This window comes from Calypte anna, chromosome 13 (assembly GCF_003957555.1).
Source record: "Calypte anna isolate BGI_N300 chromosome 13, bCalAnn1_v1.p, whole genome shotgun sequence".
NCBI lineage: Eukaryota > Metazoa > Chordata > Aves > Apodiformes > Trochilidae > Calypte > Calypte anna.
In genome coordinates this window covers 7,864,242-7,888,752 of record NC_044259.1, presented here as the reverse complement: position 1 = coordinate 7,888,752, position 24,511 = coordinate 7,864,242, and the positions used below count along the sequence as shown (strand labels likewise).

At 41.1% G+C, this 24,511-nt stretch overlaps 1 protein-coding gene across 1 annotated transcript in view; it reads right to left on the bottom strand.

Moving 5' to 3' along the window:
- The window catches only part of UBTD2 (ubiquitin domain containing 2), a 51,817-nt gene that overhangs the window by 5,456 nt on the left and 21,850 nt on the right, over positions 1-24,511 (bottom strand). Inside the window, exon 2 of the mRNA XM_030459254.1 lies at positions 19,164-19,400. Coding sequence (XP_030315114.1) covers positions 19,164-19,400 — 237 coding nt within the window. The remainder of the gene's footprint in view (positions 1-19,163; positions 19,401-24,511) is intronic.

The window sequence follows — 24,511 nt, the reverse complement described above, 5'->3', positions numbered from 1 at the left end:
ATACCTTTCATGATACTTTGTGATTTGCAGACTAATACCTCAAGTTCCCACACTTCAGCTTTGTTTTACAAGGTTAATTTCACTCCGTATGCCTGATCAACTCAGGAAATGTCACAGTACTAAGTTCTAAATCGTAGTTCCTAGAAACAAGCTGATGTAGTTCAGTGCTAAAAAAATAAAATCCAAATTTCAATGACCTTTAAATTTAGCCAGAGCAGCTAAACTTGCAGCTTTCTTTGAAGCCCATGTGTGTTAAAAAAAGAACTCTTTCTTTAAGACAGCACATCAAAGAGTTAATTTTACATGCAATGAATGGGGTAAGGGTGCTGAGGAATTTCTTTAGCATTTGAAGCTGAACTAACATCAAGGTTAAAGCATATGCTATAAACAGTGGATTGCTTTATCACAATCAGATAAGCAGTATTAAAAAAATCCTCTGAAACAGCAGCTAACTTGGAGGTCTGTTTTTAAAAACAGAAAGAGAGACAGTAGAAGAAACCTCTTGCCAATAAAAACCACACAATCCCTTCCCAGGCTGAGAAATAGTTTATAACAACTTGTTAACATAACAACAGCTTCCCATAACCCCCACCAGTCAACCTACTTTTCCCCTCATACTGGTAGGAATGTCCCTAAGCCTATCAAGTCCTACTAGCTAGAACTCAGTGGCTTTCAAGACTTACGGATATACTGAGTAAAGCACAGAGAGCAGGAGAAACCTGGTGGCAGCATCACCTCCTTCCTGGCACACCACCCAGCCAGAGCTCTGGGGAAGAGACCAGGAGTTGGTCCTTAACTCCAAAGAGATGTGGAGCTTCTTCAGCCAGCTTGTTCCTGTTGGGCTTTATGGAGCTTTTGGTTGGTTAAGTTGAAGAAGATCAGCTTCTGCTACAACCTTCAATCTGTCATAAATGGCAACAACCTCAAAGGCAGAGCATGAAGGGGTGTCACACTGGTTGGAAACACAATGCAACACTGGTTGCAAAACACAATGGCTGAATGTGTTAACCAAAGGCACTGAGTTAGCAGCTATTTTAAGAGACAGAAAAACAAGTTTTCAGAGAAAGAGAGAAATTGGCTGGATTTTCTACAGTCACCGTGGCAAGGGCTACCCCACCATCCAGACAGCAGCTCCTCACCAAGGCATTCCCTGCAGCATCCCTTATGCAGCACAAAGCATGCAGGAAATTAAGCATCTGAACTACAAAACCTTTTGTAATTTTGCTGTTATAACTGAAACCCACGTTTCTGATCCTTCCTGCAAGACACATCAACTTGGGCCACACTACTTAGCCAGCAGGAAGGGGCACTAAAAGAATGTCAAGCTTTTATGAGAAATCACAGAGGAGGAAGAAAAGAAAATTATTTTTTTTACGTTTCCCTGTTACCTAGGCAACAAGGGTCCTTACCAGCTTGTTACAGCATAGGAAGGAAGGATGCAGCCTCCCATAAAGGGGAGAAGGAAAAAGCAAAGCAAACTGAGGTTTCACAGCTGAGGCAGGCAGCAGGGTGCTCAGAGCACTGCAGAGCCTTTCCCTGCCAGGCTTCCTCTTGCTTCCCCAGATCCTGCAGCTGGATGGATGCTGCATCAGGCAACCAGACCAGGTTCAGATGTCAAAGCCTAGAAGGTGAGTCAGTACTTTGACTTCTCACTGCTGGATTGTACCAAGAAGCCATGTAAAAGGGGCAGGTTTCAGGAGGAAAGCAGCAGAGAGGATGGCTGATGGGCACGTCAATCTAGGTGGAGATGTTAAAAAAATACCTTAAAACAATAAGCTTACTTTGTTTTCTCCTCAAATTATTGGTATGGCACATATTTGACTATTCTTTGTGTATTAAAATATTCTTCCTTTAATAAACTTGGACACAAAACCTCCTGGTAGCAACATGAAAGAGGAAAGCCAGTGACAGAACCAACCAACTAACTAGCCCACCCAAATTGTAATCTAACTTTCTATCATTCTGAATTAAGATGCCCTGGCACACACAAAGGGGTGATTTGAGGAACTAAGTGATCAATTTATTATGACAATTTCCCAGTAAAAGACTTACACTGTCAAGCAAGCTCTAGAGTCACTCAGTATCAATGCTGCAACTCTGTTAAGGAGTTAACTTCATAACCTTGAATCAGATCAGATGATACAATACTAGAAGAGCAGTAAATGGGATTATTTGGATATTTTAGAAGTAATATAAGATTGAAGATTAGGGAATTCTGGAAGGAAATGCAAAGCAGAGCTTCTTGTTGGTTGTTACCCAGGTAGGAGACAGCTTGAGAGTTTCAGGCAGAAAAATAAGCAGATGTGATCATCATCATCAAGCATATGGAACGGGAACATGCTGAAATAAATTGCCATGGAGTACAGAAAATTTGGTTGTATTGAGATTATTAGGACAGATTTTTCTCTGGATTAGTAAGGGAAAACACTAAGATGGACTGGTTGAGATACTGGTTCCATCCCTAAACAGAACACAGTATGGATATACTTGTCCTTCTGCATATGAAATCAGCAATTTAAGAGATCTAAATGACACAAAAATAAAACTTTTGCATACTACTGAAATTTGGCACATATGATCACACTTATCCAAAACATAACAAAGTTTTAATGCATTTTAATGGTATTTTGGCATTTTTAAAAAGCTGCTCTTTTCAGAAAAAGCAGCAAATTTCTTGCCTTCTGTTCATGATGGGTCTTCTCCCTTAAGATTTTGAGTGCTTCTCAGAAGGAATGCTCAGAAACACCCAAAACTAAAAAAAAACAAGCAGATTTCCATCTCTTCTTCCCCTCCCCCAGACAGACTTACTGCAGGAAGAGAAATTAAGATGACACAAAAGAAAATCTAGCATTGCAATGAGTCTAGCTAATTTAAGGAGCTTAAATGGCTGTGTATAACACATTTGCCCAAGGAACAGCTGGCTTTGTTGGGTTTTCTTATTGAAAAGCTCCATTCCAAACCCAAGCTGAGCCTGGATTGCTGAATAAATTTGCAATAGTAGAGTTTTCACCTGTAAACTATTGGTCTGAATCCCATAAAGGTCACTAATGCCTGAAACTCATTACCAGCATCAGAAAACAAGTGAGTCTCTTCTGGGTCCTATAGTGCAGCAATTCCTAGAGAGCAGTGACTGAGGCAGAAAAGCTGAACTATCTCTTCATCTTCATGAGTTGCTGATTCCAGATCATGGCTGGGATACACAGGATAAGAAAAAAAAATAAATGTACTGACGTCAACAGCATGTAAGAGTGGTGAAGGGTGACTTTGCTCAGTACAGGAGCAGGACTGAAACAAACAAGTGAAAACCCTCAGTGCTGTGTTCCAACTCACTTTCAGCCATCACAAACTGAGAGGAGTTAATAGAAAACAAGCTCTTTCACATTAAAGCCCATACAACAACAGTATTAACTGGAATGGCTTGATGCTGCACTTAACAACTGGAGCTCTCCTCTTTTCTGGAGGGCAACGCGTGGGAGTGCTCGTGCAAGCCTGTGCCTTGCACCATGGAGTACAGAGAACAATAAAGCAGCTACAATCATTATTGCTGGGGATGAAACACTTGATAATAAACCACAGATGTAAGGCCTCTCCCATGCTTCTTCCACCTCAGCTTCCATGGGCTATGCAAATTCAAACTGCCATAAAGCTCCTGTAGTACAAGTAGTAGCTTTTAGTACTAGTAGTAGCTTTTAGTACTAGTAGTACAAGTACAAAGCTTTTATAAAGGTAGAAACTTGTCTGCTAAGCCACAACACAATTCCTTACACAGCACAGCTCTGCTCTCATCTTCAGCCTCCCTTCATAACAAACTTACTCCAGCTCCTTAAAGAATGGGGTTTGTAGATAATAAGTATTAAGCATTTAATAATTATAACTTCAAGCTCACTGAAAAACAGCTCTTCCATTACAGGAACATTATCTGGTCTGGCTCAGTTCCACGAAGGAGAACAACTCCCAGAGCCAGCAGGAGATCCCAGTGCTTCAGGAGCTGCTTGGTGAGTGGGGACCAGTTCACTCCAGCTCACAGCAACTGGCACAAGACAGACTGGAACTGTGCTTAGTGCATGACAACAAGGGAAAGGAGGAGGGAATCAAGAAATTCTGCTACTGCCTTTGTTATCCTCCCACCCCATTCTCTGGCAGGAGAACCAGCTTCTAGCTGGTTCACTGAATCAGCTATTGCACTGCTCATGCTCATCTCCTCACTTGGATGCTCTTCAGAAAACCCAGCTCACCCAGGCTCCAAGATTGCTGATAAAATAATGTACATTCAGCTGTTTAAAAAGGTTCTGCAAAACAATAACCTGAGACACACCTGCTTGCAGCAGAGGGTTGGACTACGCAGACTCTTGAGGTCCCTTGCAACCAGAAGGATCCTAACTAGCTACTTTTGATGTAATAACACTTTAAGAAGCAAATCTCAGTGCATCTAGCCAAAGATTTCCCCCATGCATATCTAAGCCACTCTGCTTCAAACTAATCACACCTCACTCCAGTGTGGGGCAGGTTTGTGAACCAAGCTGGCAATCTAATGAGAAAACCATTCTTAAAGCCAGTTTTGCAACTCCCCCCTGCATGCTGGGCACAGGAGAGGAAAATCCAAACCACTCTCAGCAAATCGTGAGTGCAGCAGCACTGCAGAGCACAGCAAGCACCCCCCAAATGGTATCACCTGGGCTCTCACCTGCCAAAGAAACTGAGACCCATCTGAACACCAAAGTGAAACATGGAGTTTGAGCAGCGCCTGAAATCTGCTGGCTGAGGGATGTGCCATCATTACCCTGTCTTGTCCAGGTGTTGTAACTGAAAGCCACTCAGCCTCCATGACATTGGTACCTTTGTGTGTCAGAAACCTTTTGTTTAGGGTTGGATTTTGGGGAACACAAGGAGAGACGAAGACCGGGGTGTTTGTTTTGGGAAAATGCTGTAGATATGCACAGTGTATCACTGGGCATGCTGATCTGCTCTAGATCTATCACAGCAGAGCACTAGCATCAGTTTATTCATTAGCACTATTAACTAGGCTAAAGGTGAAAGATAATTAAGATTAACATAGCCTTCTGAAAGATGGAAGTTTCTGCACTAGATGAACAAGCAAATTTTCTTCATACTTTAGCTGCAGGTAGTAGGTGTGCCCTTATTGTGCCCACTGTGGGAGAGTAGGGCAGGGAGAAGAGAGTGAGTAGCTGCCATGGGAAGAGGGATGGATGGGAGCAGAGAATGATTTGGGAAGAACACTTACATGGGAAAGAGAGGCTCAGGGCCATTAACCAACTCCCTCAGAACTCCTCTTAAAAATCCTCACCATGGCCAACAGCAGCAGCAGCAATCCTGTAAGAACTGAGATCTGCAGCTCCTCTGCCAGAGAAGGGGTGGTGGCAGCAAAGGGAGCTACACCAGAAAGCTCAAAACTTGACAATCGTGTAGCTTACCAAACAGAGCTAAACCTTCCTTAATAGAGTTTTAAAAGAGCACAAACACCCACAAGTCTATGTAGTTAAACATCTTTTAATTTGCTCTGGCTGTGGCACACAACTAAGATGCCCATTAGGTTGGTTCACTGCTGTATTCCTGAGTACAGACTTGCCAGTTACTAGGGCAGGACTGAGAATAACAGCAATGAACTAAACAATGCAAGAAGATGGTGAATTTCAACCACAACCATGGGTTCCTGGCTGGTTAACCAGTCACCCAGTTATGAGATCCTTTATAACAATCTTTCCCATCTCCTTCCTTGCAGGCTGTTGCCATGATGCACTGTAACAGACCAGCTCAGTGAGTTGTTCTTTATCCAAGTCAGGTTTGATAGAGGAAATCAGTTATGTATTAATGCTCAGTAGCTGTCAAGTTAGTAATACCATATGTCCTGCCACTCTGTAGCACTCTAAAACTTGGATCTAATATTGTAAGAAGGTAACAGCTTCCAAGAAACATTACATCAAGTTCAAAGATTACAAGTCTTTTTAGTAAGGAAGTATTCATGTACTATTCTGCTTTGCATGTCATTAAAATAGATGCCTGTCTAGACAGGCTTCTTAGATAAAAATAATAATGAAAAAATCTAGTTAGTAAAAGAGATTCTCTGTATACACTCCCCAATTACATTTTCTGTTCTCCATTATCCATCTTGTTAAATGGCGTGAGAGAAGGACTTGGAGAAAAAAGAAAATACAGTTTTACAATTATTTGTGGGCACTGTTTTTGGTGTGCAGAGAAGAAAGTCTTTGCCCATTACAGTAGGACTTTTAGCATAATAACTTTTCTAATATGACAAACTACTTTGCTATTTCCAGTTACTTCTGGAAGACAAGGTAGATGTTATTTGTGTTTTATTGTAAGAGGATTCTCCTTTAGCTAGGATTACCAGGGCACTAGTGATCCAACACCACAGGCCACTACATCCTCTGACAAATATGCCAGAGCCTGTTGTGCTCCTTTCCAAATAACACAAAAGGCAAAGATAACTTCACCTTTGAGACACTCAGCTCATTAAGCACAATCCACTTGTCCTTAACTTCTTGTTCTACCTTGGGATGACTTTTGTAGCCACCTCAAAAAATCCCATGCTTTTCAGGTGGAGAAAGCACAGGCTGACCATGCTAAATTGTCCTGCCCTGTTCAATCTAGGAGGTTCAATAAGTAACCAGGGACTGCAGCAACTCAAGCTGCTCCATCTCCATTTCATGACCAGTGCCAGTGCACTCAGCTTCTGAACAGCCTTACAGCTTCAGCCAAGAGCAGAGACAACCCCTTCAACCAAACAAAAGCAAATACTGGCTTTTAATGGAGGTTGGAGAAGTCTCACATCACTTTGCAAGGAGAAAAGGATGTGAAAAACTAAGCCCAGGCAAGAACTCTTGAAACTGTATGCAACAGGGGACAGAAAAAACAGAATAACCTAGACAAAAGTTTGCACTGTACCATTTTTCTCTTCTTGCTCTCAAATGTGCTTGTATCCCTGTGCTGACATTCAAAGATCTGTCAATGAGCACAGAAGTCATTCATTTGCATGCTTAGTCTCCAAGGATAATCAGCAAAAATGTTAAAGGATCCAGAGAGGTCAAGCAAACTGACAATCCCACATTAGTACCTACAGCCCAAAATAAAATTCAACACAAGGCTATTTAAAAGGTGTGGGTGGAGTGGATTAAAGAAGGTTACATGAAGCAACAGAAGGCTGCAGCATTACTGTATTCTATGGAAAGTGCTCTGCATCTCCAGGATTCTATTCCTTCACAATTACCATATTTATAAGAAAAAAACCTGAATAATAAGATTGAAGATCTGAATAATAAGATTGTTAGAGCTGCATCATGCCCTAAATGCACACCTACCAGAGGCTTTGGGGATCAGCACAGACACACTAAAAATTCAAGGTTTTGCTGTAGCTCTGACCTTCTACAAAAGACTTGCTTGATCACTACAAAACAAAAAGGCAGCTATGAGATTTAGTTATTTCTGTATAATAACTAATAGTCAAAGCATAAATGAAAATACAAAGTTTGTTTTCCGTGTTTTAAAACACACTTTGTGTTTCTGCGAGGGGGGTTTGTATTTTTCAAGTTCTATTTGCAAAAAAGCTACAAAAAAATCAAAAAACAAAAAAACCCCCAACATTATTTGTGCTTGATCCCTGTCAGGCTCTGTATTAGGCTCACAAGTTTATCAGCAAATAGCAGAGCCTGTTCCACTTCTCAGGGATAACTGTCAGTAAAACACAACTACCAGTTCCAGGTCTGAACAAACTCAGCCTCTTTCAAGTTATGATTTCAAGTCCCTTATTGTTTGTCTTCCTCAGTAGCCTTTTGCTTTAAAGCAGCACAAGGTGCAATTTTACATTGTGAACACATGTAGGTTCATCATCAACATCCCCAGTGTGGGTACTGGCCCAAGCATGTAAGTGATTAAGAAAGAGATTCCACATAATGAATTTTGTAGAGGATGAAAACCAAAATTAAAACAGAAAGAGGTGCACATTAGATTAAGAGCACCTCCAGTAGTGATATGTTAAAGCAAGTCCAACTCTTCTATTTAATTGCCTCACTGAACAGCTAGTGTTCATTTCCCCTCATTCTCTATTCACAAATCTTGGTGCTCAGCTTTCCACCACACACTATGCACAGTAGTTGCAATGCAGAGAGGACATGAATATTGGCCAAACTTCAGCTTAGCTGTGATTTGCTTCCTTGAGAACAGGAGAAACACCAACACTGTGGAGCACCACATGGAAGGGACTACAGACACATCCTTCTCCTGTGGCATTCATCAGTTCCAAAGGAAGTCACTGGCATTTCTCTAATTTTCAGTAAGGGGACCTCTCCAACAGCCCACTTTTACAACAAGAATTTCTCTAATAAAAAATACCCTACAAAACATGGGTTTTAATTCAGCCACAAACTGCATGGTGATGGCCTAGTGATGGATGATACTCCAAGCATCTCTGTCTCACTTTTAACCACATCCCAGTGGAACACAGCCCTCTGAGGATGCAGGGGCTACACCCCAGCACACTTCAAAAACCAGGAGATGGAAATGAATAACCCACTTAATGGTGCTGTTAAGAATCTGTTCTGTGGCTGATGAGGGTTTCTCTGCAGTGTGCTGCATTTTAAAACCACTTCTGGCTTATATCCTTCTCTTTCTAACATGAGTGCAAGCCACTGGTCCAAAAGTAAAGCCCCTTCATAAATGATCCACCACTTCTGAAGCTGTGGATGCAGGGATGTTTTTCTGAGCAGCAAAACCACCCCAGCAGCTGCCCAGCTCCCACTCCCTCCTGCTGTTACAATACCCACTGAATCACCCTGTTATAGGTGCTTGCAGCTGTCTTAGAAACTGGATGGGGGAACTGAGGAAGGTCAAATCTAACATTGTGGTAGTGGACATTTAACACCCAAAGATGTACCCTGACCCTGCTCAGCATCCTGAGGCCCCAGAGATGTGCAGGGGGAACAAGGAGGTTGGGTAAAGGGAACCAGGCAACAGGTCTACAGCTCCAGTCATAATGGCAAGCCAACTCTACCACAATTCTCTCAAAATAAGAATACACATTGGGCTTTCTTCTATGCTGCCTCCCATACCTGAAATAAATGCCCAGACACCCCACCAAAGTCATTAGTTCTCAGTACTTCCCCTTTTAGGACACACTCTCTCCTCCAAAGTGTCAACAGCTCGAAAGAAGGGGACTTGGCAAACCAGGAGCCCCATCCTGCTGTACAGGATTGCCCTCCTGCCCCTTACATCCCTTCTCTTACTTAACAAAAAAAACCAAAAAACAACAACAACAAAAAAACCCACCAAACCCAAAGAACTACAGCAAATGGAAGCAGCCAGAAACATCTAGTTTTGCTACATAGGAAAGCTACTTTTTATGCCACTTCACATAAAAACAAGGGTTTCTCTTTCTTGGTTTATTTTGTGCTTTATAGGCACCTTCACAGTAACACTGCTTTGCATGGATCTTTCCAGAGTAAAAACTGGAGCAGAGATGGGAGAAAACACCACTGAAGAGCAAAACCAACTGTTTGTGAGACTCCAGGTCAATGCAGGATGGTGTTGGCCACATTAACTCCCTGCCCCTCTCTCCTAGATGGCTTTCAAAAAGGGATATGGGGACAGTACTCAAGAGCCTAAGCTTCACTTTAACACAAAAATCAAATCAAAGGTTTCTCTAAAGCTTTCAAATTCCACTTCTGAAGTGGTTACTATGAAAGAAGGTGGTTCTACTGCACTAGAGTTTGTAAATTAATGCTGCAAAGTAGGTGGTTTTCAGTGTGAAGGTAAAGAAAGATTGCTTTAAGCATCCAGGAACTGAAATAATGTGCTGTACTTTCAGCTGGGAAAAGCTGTTTTCTCACTCATGTATAAATTGAATATCTCCTCCTTGAAGTTCCAGTTTAAAGGAAAAATGCAGCTAAAGCTGCCAACCATACAGTCACATGATGAGGCCTTATGGACTTGACAGCACTGTTAAGCCAAATGACAACAGAAAGCAGTAAAAGAGAATGTGAAACCACAGAAATCTTTAGAAAAGATTTAAATGCCTTGCCATTTGCATCTACATTTTCAGTCCTCAATTCCTTTTCCAAAAAGACAGGGAGAGATTGAGTAATTGGTGTAACAACTGACTTCTGCCTTTTTAAATTTCACAGGGATCAAAAGGAAAAAAATCAAACAATTCATTTTACTAAACAACTGGCTAGACCCAAGTATCTGGCCAGTCTTCAAGTGGGACAAGTACAAAGCAAAGGGACCTTTCTTTATTTCAGTGTAGCATTCATTGAGCTCCATGTGTGGCTGTCCTTCCCCAGAACTGATGCTTCCCTGGAAAAAAGGCATATCCAGGAGCAATAAGGCATCTGAAACTAGGTGTGTTGGATCAATGATGGACAGAGAAAATGCTGAGAAGAACTGGCAAGAGATGGTAGAGGAAGAAAAGCTGCCACCCTGACAGCCACCTCCCAGCAGCCCCCAGCAAGTGGGGCTGAGTTCAGCAGGCACAGAGTCTGGAGGCCATGGGTTGAACATCTAGAACTTCATTTAGATGAAGTCTTCTACTGAAAAACCTGTAACTGTGCCTGAGCAGAACTGGAACAGCCAGAACATTGAGATTTCTCATCAGCAGGAGGCACTTTGAGAACAGAGATGGCAGAAGGAGTATACACAAAGATGCTCCACAAAAAAAGAGATGAATTGGTCTCCTCCACTGCTTTGCAGGAGCCCATCCAGCAGTTGGATGGAAGTGCTTCTTTTCACACTTGTCAGGTCTTTGTGCCATGTCCCTGATTCAGAGTAATGCAATGATCAGACTACCTTAACTGAAGTGGCCAAAACTTGCAACACCACCAAAACTGGGACCACAGCTTTCATTTCTTCAGGCAACCCTTTTCCAGTACATCTACCAGTGCTGTGCACACCTGGAAGCAGGAAGAACTTAAAACATCCTGGGTGCAGTCTTGCAGGAGCCACACTCAATGTATTCACTGATCATTTTAGCAAAGACAAACCTAGGGAGGGAACATGGCATCAGAAACTTTTAAAAGTAGACACTGAGGTACAGAAGAAAAACCAAAATACAAACTTCTAATGCACACTCAAGTCCTCAGTGCTGACAGCAGCTAGCCTTGAAAGATAAGGAATTACTGGTTTTTAATCCCTTCCCTTTGGTATCTTTCTAACTGAAGTAAAACAAACAAACAAAAAAAACAGAAAAACATACCCTCAAACTAAGAACTGTTTTCTGCTGAGCAGATGTTAGTATGAAAAAACCAAAGCAAACCCCCAAAAACCTAGTAGCCTCAGATGTAAACACTGAGATTCACTGCAGAAAGATTTGAGTTTCCTTTACTTTTACAGCCTGAATGCTAAACTCAGTTCTGCTGATCATATTGGCAGATGTGCTTTGATAGACTTCCCAAAGCTTTTACAACTGCTGAAATCTAAAATTAGACAGCCCCAGCCACCAAAATACCATTCACTATCGTTTCAGAGATATGAGGAAAACCTGACAGTGCCTTCTGCATCCACGTAGAAAAACACTTTGTTCAACAACATTTCACGTGGAGGCAATGTAATACATTACAGAAAATGTATCCTGTCAATGACAATTAAATGTCTGTAAACAAATGAGCTACTGAGAAAGCAATTCTACAGAAATGGATACAGCAGACTGAAGGTAAAGGTGGCTGAAAAAACAGGCTGATCTTGTAGCTTAACAGGCAGCAGTTTACAGAAACAGATTCAATTTAAACACTAAAGATGCCACAGTCAAATTTACTGTATGGGTTCATCAATACAACAGTTCAGTCCAATACAGCCATTAAAGAAAAAGCTCTGCAAAAAATCAGTTTCACTTCTGGTTCCACTTATTTTAAGGGAGACATACACTAAATGGTCAGTGTTAAGCATCTACTATATAATCCTGTTGCAGTTGTTTCCAGATTATTGTACAAACTTCAAGACTAATTCCTGAGAGCCTGTTGACCATTCACTGCTCCTGTTCCCATCAACATCTGGCAGCTCTCTTTTAGCAATTACTGTTTTGGGAACCTGGAAAAATCAGGGTATGGTATGGATACAGAGGAACCCTTGCAGAAGGCTTCTTTATGGTAATATCCCATCACTGGCATTCACATGCAGCATTTCTTGGACATGAATAAAGACCAGGTCTGTGACATGAGGAGCTTTAGTATTAACAAATGAGCAGGCTTTTGCAGATATTCCCATTTTACAGGTAAAAACACTGCAGCAAATGCATTTTCTAAAAGGTGATGCACAAAGTCCGCAACAGAATAAAATTCACATTTGAATTAGAGACCATGCTTCAACTTGACTTATTTTTTCCAAGTCTGACTTCATTCCCGAAGGATATAAAGAAACCCTCTTCTGATATAGGATCTGGCTTTAATAGAAATGTATTTATATGCCTGTTATACATAAGGCCTTTTATTAAATTAAGTGGCACAGTCACTCAAGGTTATATAGCCTTAGAAGAACTGCTGGTACTTGGGTGCTAACTCTCTTCAGGACAGAGGATTGTCTGGTTCCTTTTCAATGAAAGCACTGAATGCTATTTTTATCTTTAGTTTTCTACAAAAATAAGCTACTGTGATCACTCCTCCCTTCCCTTACTCCAGGTCATACCAACCTCAAGTGGTTTTGCTGTACAAAGAAGGGTCTGTACCCTCTGCACTCTCCTTATAAGCAAGGATGAGGCTGGTTGGGGTGACCAACTTACACTGATAGCATTTACTGCTCAGCTCTCACATCATTATTGTATTCCTCAGCCTTGCAAGGAAGAAAATAATGGAATTTTCTCATGGTTTGCCTCTATTGTCAGTACAGACTGCATTGTTCATCCAGTCTCAAACACTGGGGACAACTGCTTAGGGAAAATCCTGTACTTACACCAGCAGGATCTTGCTGGGTAAACTTTCCATAAAGTTCCTGTAGAAAAGAAGTTAAAGGAAGGCAAAACCTGTTAGTCCGAAACTTCCCAATACATGAGAATAATCTCAGTAAGGATAAAAACCTGGTAATACCATCCACAGAAGGAAGTGAATAAAACACCATCCTACTAAAGATAACATATGAACAGTTTATCAGTGCTAGACAGCAGTAAAGCACACTGATGGCCACCATCAAAAACCCATCTGCCTGCCCAGTGCTCCTGAGGACAGGCACAGATTCATTTCCAAAAAAGCATCAATCACTTTTCTGATTTACTTTGAGACTAAGAAGAGAAGGAGAAATATCTGCAGGAAGAAGCAGAAATCTTCCAACACTCCCAGTGATTTACCTAAGCAGTATAAAAACCTCCTCTGGACTTCTTGCACAATGAATGCAATCAAAGCTAAAAGCAACACTGACATCTTGCCAAATGCTCTGTGCTGTCCTCCTGCTTACCTCAAATCATGCCCTTCCATCAGCTTTAGCTACTGCCCTATCTTACACTCCCAAGGTCCTGAGCAACAGCATGAAATCCTTCATTTACAAACAAAAACGGAGCTTTCAGCCTAGCAAGAGTTTAACTTTCTTAAGAACAAGTAATAATCATTCACCCAATGCTGGATAAGTAGAAGTGATGTAACATCCTTTCAGACAGCAATGGGCTCCAAAACCCCAGAGCACACAGAGGGGAGGCAGAGCTGCAGGCAGAGCCATAAATCTGCTCTTTAGTGCCAGGAGCCATCAGTCCCAAAGGCAGCAAATATCAGGTGGGGATAAAGTTTTGCTGGATATCAAAATTTGTGTTTGAACTGGGGTGGGGTAAAAAGTGGAGGTGAAGCATGTTTCCCTCCACACCACTGCTGTTGGCTCTTTTTTTTCCTTACTTTGTTTTGGGGTTGTTTTTATTTTTGTTTTGGTTTGGGTTTTTGTTTGTTTTTTTTTCCTTTAATATTTCACCCAAAGGGGAAGAAAGTGCTCTATTCACAGGAAGAACATTTCAGTAAATTCACCTACTTTTCCCAGCATTTAAGTTAAATACTCACATTCCCACTTTTTATGATCTCAAGTGTTACACACAGTAAATGTGACAGTTCTGCTTGCACACAAAGAGCCAGCACTGAGACAGCTGATGGCAAAAGCTCACCGTGAGCTACAGGAGCTGTATTTTAAGGTACAGAAGAAGCTGACTGCTCCTGAGCAAAGCCACTGGGCTCAGCAGAGGCCTTTTTATAGTTCAAATAGTATTAAAGGAGTTAAATCCAATACACTGGTAACTATGCTACAGTGGATTAAGTGTCCATCCCCAAATTTAAAAACTGCACCTAAACCCAGACAGATTCCAATTAATATGAACCACTTTCACAAAAAGTTTAGCTCAACACATTTGGTGCAGACCCTAATAAAATGCTACACACTCCAGCATCTCCTTTTTGGTAGCTGAGAAGTATGTAAAAGTGTACATTAAATTTTAATGGACTAATTAATAAAATAGAGGATGTGCTACTTTAAGACATCAGGGAAAAAAAGTATAAATTGGCAATAATGTTATTTCTATTTTTAAATGCATCCTACAGAGGCACCCAAGATAAGTGCTAAACCCATCCCACAGCTTATTTATTTATTTAATACTTCTTACATGCTATTTTTAACCACAGAAGACAGCAAAAGGCATCCATTAGAAAAATTATATTGGTTAGAGGTTTCTTCACACCAGGCATACCAGTGAGATATCTGGCTGCAAGCATTTTTACTAGAGCTGGGGATTTTTTCCCCCCTCACTTTCCCACAGTTTTCTGGAATAAAAAAGCAATTTTATTTTTGCACCATCAGCTAGGCCAGAATTTGTATCTGCAAACCTGTGTCAGTCCTCAGCTCCTTCTTCCCACTCCTCCACTTCTCACAGGGTTTAATTTTGTAAGTAATACATGGCTTGAACACTTACACAACACACTTACCACACAGGGACAGTAATATAGAAATATATGAGTTTGGGTTTTTTTAAGCCTTGGTTGTGCACACAGAAAATAAACTAGAGGAAATGCCATAGTCTCATAGTATTGCATCATGTTGCAGAAGACCTATTTCTTCAGGAGAGGAAAAAGATTAGTTAGAAAAATTCCATTTTTTTCAAGAAAATTAAAGACATTTATCTTAGTTGATGTTAGCAAGGCAGTTTTACTTTGGAATCAAGATTGTCTGGTAAGCTAAGAAATCAAAGGAAGAATGTTCCATCCTTGCCTGACAACCCCCCAACACAAACAAGTTTTCACATATAAAAATGCCACAGCTAAATTATCAAATTATTTACTTAGGAAAAAAAAATTGCTCGATTTCTACATGTCACCTTCCTGACTCTTTGCTTTCCCTGGGGAAATCGAGGGTTTTCATGTACAGCTTGAGCAACAAATTTTCCCTTTTCCTCCCACTGGAAGAAACAAAACCTAACTCCAAGGAGGCAATCCAGCTCTCCTTAGCAGTCTCCATCAGGATTTCTGATGGACTAGAAGACAAAATTACACGTGGGCATTTAGGTATTATTCCAGGGGGCTCTGCAATCATGTGAAATCTCCTCCTAAATTTGTCAAAGACAACAGCCTGAGCTGGATGTGTGTTTGCTGCCTGGCCAGGTAAACAGCTACAGACAATAAAAAAGGTACAAAAGATGAATTTGAGAGGTGACACAGGTTCCCTGCCATGCTGCAGGTCCCCATGCAGGGCAGGGTGGGAGGACAGAGCACTCCAATGGTAAATGTAAAGTCATGAAAGTAGCCAAGCACAGCACTGGGCAGTTAATGCATAAGCAGCAGCCCCAGCTCTTAACTGATATTTTCCCTTCTTTTTACAAAAACTCACCTTCTACAGAATTTAAACAGAAACATGGAGGGGTTTTGTGTCACTCAGAACAAGGGTAGTTTGTTTGCTCTACCTGCTTGGAGATAAGCTTGGTTTGCTGATAACAGACATTACTGAGTCCATAAATGGAAGGCTTTTATTCATAATCTATTCACACAACACTAACAATGCTTGATGACTAAGGAATACTTCAATTTCTAAAAGAAGTAGATTTCTCTGTAGGGGAAAGGTCACATTGCAGAGAACTCTACGCAAGCAGCTGATGCACAAGTGTCACCAGTGGAAAGCTGGATAAAAATCAAGTAATACAATTTTGTGGGTACAAAAAAAATCACTACTAAGCTAGAGATAAACTGGTAAAGTATTCCAAATATTCTCTGTATTTGGAATCTGGCCTCAGGCCAGGGCTGACTTGGGCAATGGAGCTTCTGATTGTCCCGACTTATTTCTGAAGTATTCTGAATATACTCAACATGGGCCTTAGAAAGCAGATTACAGTCTGCCAGTAGTAGGCAGGGCACCAAACTGCCTACAGAAAAGCCAAATTTAGGAGTCTACATAATTCTTCCCCCTTAAGTATTACATTCAATGATGTTAAATGGGCTAATTTCCAGGGCAGAGCATCCATGCTACATTCCTTAGAGTGCCCAAAAAGAAATGTGTTATCTACCTCATTTCAGTTTCTATTCCAGAAACTGCTGGGACTTTAATTCCTCAACTCAGAATAAGCTTCAGAAGCAGTTCAAGAAACTAAGAAATGCTATTTTAAAAATCCGGGAGCGTCAAAACTACACATCACCCATCTTTTTGTAAGTGAGGAGCACACATGCAACTCCATCTCTGAACCTAAAGACACATTTTTCCAGGCAGAATTAAACTTTTCCACTTGAATAAAATCCTCCTCTGCAATTACAAGTTGTTAATGCCACTCTAACGAGAGGAAGCAGAAACCTACCATGTCAAACAGCTCTGTGCATGACTTGATGCTGTAAATTTGACATTTCCCCTGGAAGTACTGTTCATATGTACACTTGTGCAGCATTTAAACCGAATACATAATCTCATGCTGTCAAAACAGTTCATTACCAGGGTCTCATCAAATTCCATAACCACACTGTACAAATAAAATCCCTCTCCCTGCAACAGCATGCTCAAATTTTCACACACTAAAAGCAGACACAGACCCCCAGTGCAGTCACACAGAGACAAATCTTCTGGCCAAGCTGAAGTCTGATCTGGGGAGCAGCTCACAAAAGCAGCAAGAGTCCATAGTGAAAGGTAATCTATATTTTGTTAAACCTGCCCTATATATAACTCTGAGCTCTCCTGACCTCTTCTATTTTTATTTTAGCAACTAAGCAAAACAATGCAGTGACTACCTTAGGTCTGCAGATACTCAGTCTCTGAAATATTAAGTATTTCCATTTATGTGGAAGCTTAGAATTACCAGTAATATTTAGCATTTTTGCTAGAACACTCTTACCCACCCAATTCTCTCCAGCTCACAAGCTCCCTAAACATCCAGCTGCTTCTGAGGTTTTTCAGAAATGTAGATGCTTTAGAAGGACAAAAATACAACAGCATGACTATTTAGAAGGAGAATATTTTGTTGTTTTCTACACACAGAATAAATACAGTATTTAAAGTATATTAGTGATATATAAAATCAAGATACCTGATAGGAAATTTAGGATTTCCACGTCCTCACCAGTTTTTATGAACTAGGCTGAGAAAAATACATGGTATGACAAGTACAGGAAGAAAGAGGCTTTCTGTTATCAATTCCATGCTAGACAACCTGACTCCTTTCTCTATCTTTTGGTAACCACACTATCTTAAAGTAGGGGAATTATTTTTCTCTCCAATAGACTGAGCCTACAATGCATACAGACTTCTAACAGGTCTGTCAGTGAAAAGATCAAAGATCTCCTTGGCTTTGGCAGGTTCTGAAAATAATGGACAAATTTAAAACTACAGAAGTAATTTCTGTAGACATAACCACCTTTGACAAAAACTCCCTGGCTATCATTCAAGCTAACAAAACAACAGCCTCCTGGAAAACAAACAATGATCTGGAGGACCACAAAAGATCACCCATGAATTATGGAAAAGCCAGGTTATGTTGCAGCATTGGACATTTCCACCTCTCAGCAACACTGCTGAAAAGGGGAAAGGAAAATGCCAAGCTCCAACAACTAATGTTTCACACCTTAGTGTGGGAACAGGCAAATGGATCCCCAAATCCACCCCTTCCAAACTAAATATGTGACCAACTCTGACTTCTGAAGGAAACTGAGGTCCTAAACATCACCAAATTAACAAACAAAAAATTTAAACAAATTTAAACTACTTCAATAGTCTATGAATGGAGACTGGTTCCCCTGGAAAGAAAGGTACACAACTTTCCACATCATCCTTTTTCTCTTCCTGGGAGACCCTACTCAATATATTTATAAATGTATTTTACACAGCATTCAGCTCCAAGTGTCTTGAAGTTCATTATTTCCTTCAATCTCCTTCACATCCTTTCTGGATGGGATGATACCAAGCAGAGCCCAGCCAGAACACAGCCCTGCTTCAGTTTACTGGGTTTGGTTATGCATTGGTGGTGGGGATTTTTTGGTGTGAGTTGTTCTTATTGTGGGGTTTGGTTTTGTTTTGGTTTTATTTCACCCTGATTCTTTCAGGCTAGTGAAGCTACAAATCAGTTCAGTTTTGTTTTGCTTTTAAATGCAGAACTAGAACTGTATTTCTGTTTGGAAAACAAGGGCAGTGATTCATTTCAGAGGAGAGTAGAATTTGAAAATAATCAGAATTCAGAATAAGAGAGAGAAAGGGAAAGCACCTGAAACAAGTGCTTACAGTTTACTTTGTACAAGATCTTACAGACGACTGCCAAGCACCAAGTTTTGGGGAAAGTTTTTCATACTCTTCAGAAAAGAAATTTAAAAAACAAACAAATTATTCAAGTGCCAAAGAAATTCGTAAGATTAGGAAAGAAAAAATCTACTTCCTTACAAAGAGAGGCTGGAAAATATATTGAGAAAACTACCTTCAAGCATGCAGGTGTTTTAAGAGATGACAAAGTCACAAGTGTGACTTTTACTAAAGAGATCAGACTTGAATTGTGTATTACACCATGTACATGATCATGCATTCAATTCAGGGAATGATAAAAAGGAGCCTTTCTTGGTCCCTTTTACACACTAATGTAATTTTGCTTTGAAATACCAAGCATGAAGACACGGAGCACACTGAAATATAAATATTAAAAACTATTCCATACGTCTCAGGCGATTTTCAGGTTAAAAAAAAAAAAAATCGCCTTAACCTACTGCTACATCCAACTTAGATGAACCTACCATGTGGTAGTGTTATGTTTGCACCATCAATGATTGCTTGTGCCAGTTCATGATCATTGCTCTCAAAAGCATGTGCAGCAGCCTTGAGGGCATCCCAGATCTCCTTACGGCCTTCAAAAGCTGGAGCTGTGTCCCAGAATTCATCTCTCTTACTGCGCAGTTGTCCATCTGTCATGGGGTAGTCACTCTTCCATTTTGGTTTCTCTTTTTTCAAAGGCTGATTACGACCAAGAGCAACTGTGAAGGTGAAAGAGGAAAGTTAATTAAAAAATAAAAAAAGATACAGCATAAATTACTTAAGTGCCCTTTGGCTACTTTGCTTAGGATCTGCAGAGATAAAGTTTCCTTTTAAGCAACCCTAATGTTTGGGTTGGTTTGTTTTGGTTTTTTTCCATCTCCTTTGAGACATTAACTCCCTTCCCCTGGGTTCCAAGTTGGTTTTACATCTGACAAAATCTAAGGAGCTGTGTCCTGCTTACTGACTTCACCTGCAACCTTTAGCACCCCACAACTTCATCCCAAGCTCCCCAGTAAATCTGCATCCTCCTGCCTGTGCCTGGCTGGCAGACTCACACCCCACACAGCCACCTTCCCCATTTTCTCAAGGATGTAGCAGTGGTGCAGTGAGACACCCACTTCCCAAAACTAGGGTGGAGGGAGACCACACTGCATCAGGACATCAGGATCTCTGCTCTATGCTGCTAGCAGTGCTCTCTGCTCAACCAACACAATATTCTGCTAATAGAAGAGTTTTAAGAGGCTGGGATTTCTTTTTTTTTTTTTACATCATCTCCTTTTAATCAGTTTTAATTCAGAGTAAGTGTATGCAGAAATGCAGATAAGATGCAAGGGCTAGAACTGTCATTGACAGAAGTGCCTAAAGAATTGTTCTAGAATCCATCAAGCTTTAAAAAGTGGTTACTTCATTTACAATAAGCATGAAAACACTTGCTTCATTTTAACTACAGTTCTTTTTGTGTAACAGCCAGTTATAGGTACAGTGCCTGTGGATTTAAATAACTTTAAATTACAGCATTGCTAGGACTGTGTTAAACCCTTCTCTTCCATTTGTCTGAGTAAGGGGTTATTTCAACCTCTGTTGAAAAGAAAAAAAGGAAGCAAACTTTGTGCCCACTAGGAAGAAGTTCTCCCTATAAGAGTTAAAGCCCCATTTTCTCCAGCTCCCTTCAGGCTTCAAGGAGCTCAAGAAGCTCAACAGGACTCTGCAAGGACAGTTCAGGCGGGAGAGCAGCAACAAACCACAAAATCAGTCCTCAATATCACAAAGCCCTGAATACAGAGTTCAAATGTCTCCAGAGGAAATGAAGTGACCTTTAACAGTTAACTACATTTAAGCCTTTTTGCAGCTGAAGATAAGCAGCTCCTCCATGGAAGAGCTCCTAGAAAGTTAGTGATGAAGACCAAATGCTGATGGAAGGCAGGGAACACAGGCCCAAAGTCATTTAAGGATCCCACCACATCTGATGCTGGAGAGACATCCTGCTTCTATGGTCTCCATGAAGAGCCCTTGCTGTGCCAGGAGAGCAGAGGAGACCCAGCTGTCATCAGGCCAGGGAAGCATGAAGAGATTCATGCTGTCATCCCACATCCCAGTTACCAAGGCTGAAATATCACTCATGAGAATGACACCACAACTGCTGGGCTATCAAAGCCTGCAGAGCAAAGATGCTGATATCAGGTGCCCAAGGACAGTCTGGGGGGATGGGAGAGCAGCAGGACAAACACAAGCATTCTGTAGCTCAGGTCCATCCTTAGAGATAATAGAAATAATAAGAAACCTTTCCTTTCTCTAGATTCTCTTATTTTTCTGGTAGAAAGTTGAGAACAGCTCACACACACACACCAAAAAAACAAACAAACAAAAAAAAACCCCAGCCAAATAGAAAACAAAAACCAACCCAAAACTTCTATTTCTCCTCAATCATACTCCAGCATTCAGTTTTCCATGGCAGAATAGTGTAATGTCTAAATATCCTTCATAGTTCTTAACCTAAACTCACTCTGTATCTCTTCAGCTAACTACAAACCATATTTATGGTGAAGAGTGTTGGGGGTGGTGGTGGTGGTGAGGGGAATGACTGGCAAGACTAAGAGCCAACAAATTAGAAATACTCAATTCAGGTAATCTGTAACATTTTGCAAAACTAGTAATTAATTTTTAAATTTCCTTTCTCCCTCTTTTTTTTTTTTGGTTGGTTGTTTTTTTTTCTGCCACAGATGCACTCAGCTGTGAGCATCGAGACTTGGGGCTGCCACACAGCTCCTGGTGTTGCAGCAGGTGTAACACCCCCACACAGGCTTTACAGACACCAAAACACACACACACAAGGTTACACCTCATGCCCTTGTACAATCTGACATGATATGACCCAAGAGCCACCTACTTCATAACTCGGAATGACATTCCCACTTGAGAAGCTGAGATTTAAGTAGTTGAAACTGGGATATTTAAGAGATCTCCTGCTGGTAAGGTGGCATTACCAACTATGGGGATGTATGACACTTCCTCAGATTGAAAAAAAAATATATAGTAGAGGCTATATTCACATGGAAACAAAGCAGCAAATGACAATTGCATGGCACACATGCCATGTCTCCAGCTGTTACTCTCTATCCCATGCAGAAACTAACAATAATAAACTTCTGAATCCTTTCAAGTGACCACAGACATTTATTGCTTTTTGTTTCCAAGGGATTGCTTCCATGAGATTGCTCCCATTTGCCTTTCAAAGAAGTGCTGACCATTTAACAGATTTCTGAGCAGCAAACCCAAGTGTTTACAAAACACCAAGTTTCCTGGCAAAGCCCAAGCATTCCCAGTCCAAGTCTCAGCTGAGCAGAGGCAAGCTGGGAGTCCATGATGATCCAGCCTGGAACAATGAAGGAGGCAGCCCCAGACAAGCTGGACTGCATGCATTAAACAATATATTGAGAAACTGTAAAAACATGTATGGTAAAATACTTAAAGAAGGAACTGCTTGGCTATTAAGGCTCAGCAGTCAGAGCATGACAACTGTTCAGAAATTTGGGTCAGTGGGCATCTTTTCTTCCATTCTACTTCAGCAACATCTGTTCCTATGTACACCCAATGAATGCTAATTTATCCCACAGGGCTCTCTCCTTCTCCCCAAACATTAATTATGAAAGCAGGTTAAAGGCACTGCCTACAGTCCCTGAGCACAGCAGCATCCCCTGCACCCTGCACCACTGCAGCATCTGCAAAAGGCTCTTCCTCTCCCTTCCTTTCCCCAAGACAGCATCTGAATGTATTGCTCTCCACTAGACAAGAATAGCAGGGGAGTGCCTGAAGAGGCAGAGATCCTCACAGTCTCAAATAACTTCTCTTGAGAGATACAATCCTTCCTACAGAGACAGCAGTGATGATAAAACCCAGAGATAAAGTCTCTTTCAAGTCAGAAAGAAGTATGGCAGAATAAAGTGACTGCAAGTGCCTCTAAAGCCAAAGCCACTCTAACAAGCCATCCATCCCAGTACTAAGCCTTTAAACAAAACTTGGCCACATAAGCCAGCATTTATAAAAGGTCTTTAGTGTGTTTACTACTTATTAGAAATGCTTCAAGAATCCCATAAAAGTTTCATGCATCCCCTGAAGAAATATTCATCTCTCTCCAGCTGTGAGGAGAGATGGAGAAGGGATACAAGAAACTTAACACATAAAAAAACCCCAATGTGTATAAGGGCCCAGATCTTTCACTTTCCCCTTCATGTTTTAGGCACTGAAGAGAAACGACACTACATGAATTTCTACAATTAAAGTTTTTGTCCACATTAAAGGACTCTCCCTTTCCTGTAATAAGGCTGATAAAGATTAATCAGAATAGGCAATGAAACAAACATCAACAATCTGAAACACTTTGTCAAGTATTTACAGTGTCAGTTTTATATTCCTCACTTTGGAAGGAAACTAAAGCTCAAAATAAAATGTTGATTTCATTTAAGATCAAGCACAGAGGCACAACCAGCTTGCAAGATCTGGAAGAAAAAGTAACATCCACATTAATTTTTCATCTTGCATCACTTCAACATAAGAAATTACTCATTAATACTTTTATAAATGCCAGAAAGGCATGCTGTAAGGCAACACTGAAAGTTGCCCATCTCAGTAGATGCCAGTGGTTGATACCATTGGCAAGAGATGTCTTTAGAAGGAAGTAAGATCATTCATAGTCTATTTTTCAACAAGAAAAAGATCAGCACATCAGCACAGAATAATTTAGGTTGCTCTTGCTCCTGCTCACAGACATGCAGATGATGCTGTGCATCACAGAGGGGTTTGAAGTTGCTGACAACCTGCAGGACTCTGCTTCAGAGTGGCCTTTCTCAGTAAGGAGCAACCACCCAGGCCACTGTGTGGCCTTACAAGGGATTTTCCTGGGTTGCTCGGAGGCATTACTGCAAAAGGACTACAGATGCTTTTTATTTTCCTGGCTCTTGGTCTTATTCTAGCCAGTGTTGCCTTAAAGATGCCTCCTGTGCTGTTTCTGTTCCCCTGTAGTCTGAATTGCACCTACTGCTTGCAAGGTAAGCAGGGCACAAACTCCAAACATCATTTGTAGGACTTGCTAAGGTCCATTCAGGTTAAGGTCAGCAGAAGCTGTATGTAAATAGGTACTAAGTCCTGATAATTACCAGCTACATAACAAACTTCCCAGGGCTCAGCATGCATAGGAAACCCAAAACTATCTAGTTAGGCACCCTGGGATCCAGGGCAAGGACATTGCAGTGATGTGCAGAGAGCTGGAGCAGCAGGCAAGGGAGAGGCTCTTGTCTGAACAGAGCACCCACCCATTCAGCACCTCTGCCATTCATGCCTCCCTCTACATGTAAAATCCAAGCACTGCTCAAGCCCTCCCCTCCAAGTGTCCCTTATGAGACTGCTCTGTAAATCAAAGTGACCTAAAAGCAGTGGCAGACAAGCAGTTGGTTGGTTCTGTCCCATCAGTAGGAGGTAGTAACACATGATGTGTTTTCCCTTTGCACCTCTACCTGAAAGTAGCTACTACTTGTCTGGTCCACCAACCTCAGCTTCTGGCAAGGTACAGTCTTATTTTTCAGAAGCAAAGACCTATTTCTCCACTTCTTACAGGCTATTTTATTAGTCCAGTTATGAAGTTTTGTTTCCCTTCCCTACAGCATCTCCTCCAAGCAATGCAATCAGTAAGATTCCCTACACTTCTTTTGAGTGAGTTTATGCAGATAAATCCAGACACTGAAATCAGTTTCTTAACAGAATGACAAAAACTGTCTATGTAGAACTTGGGGTTTTTTTTAACAGCTGCTGTGTTTGTTGTCACTCTCACTGTGGA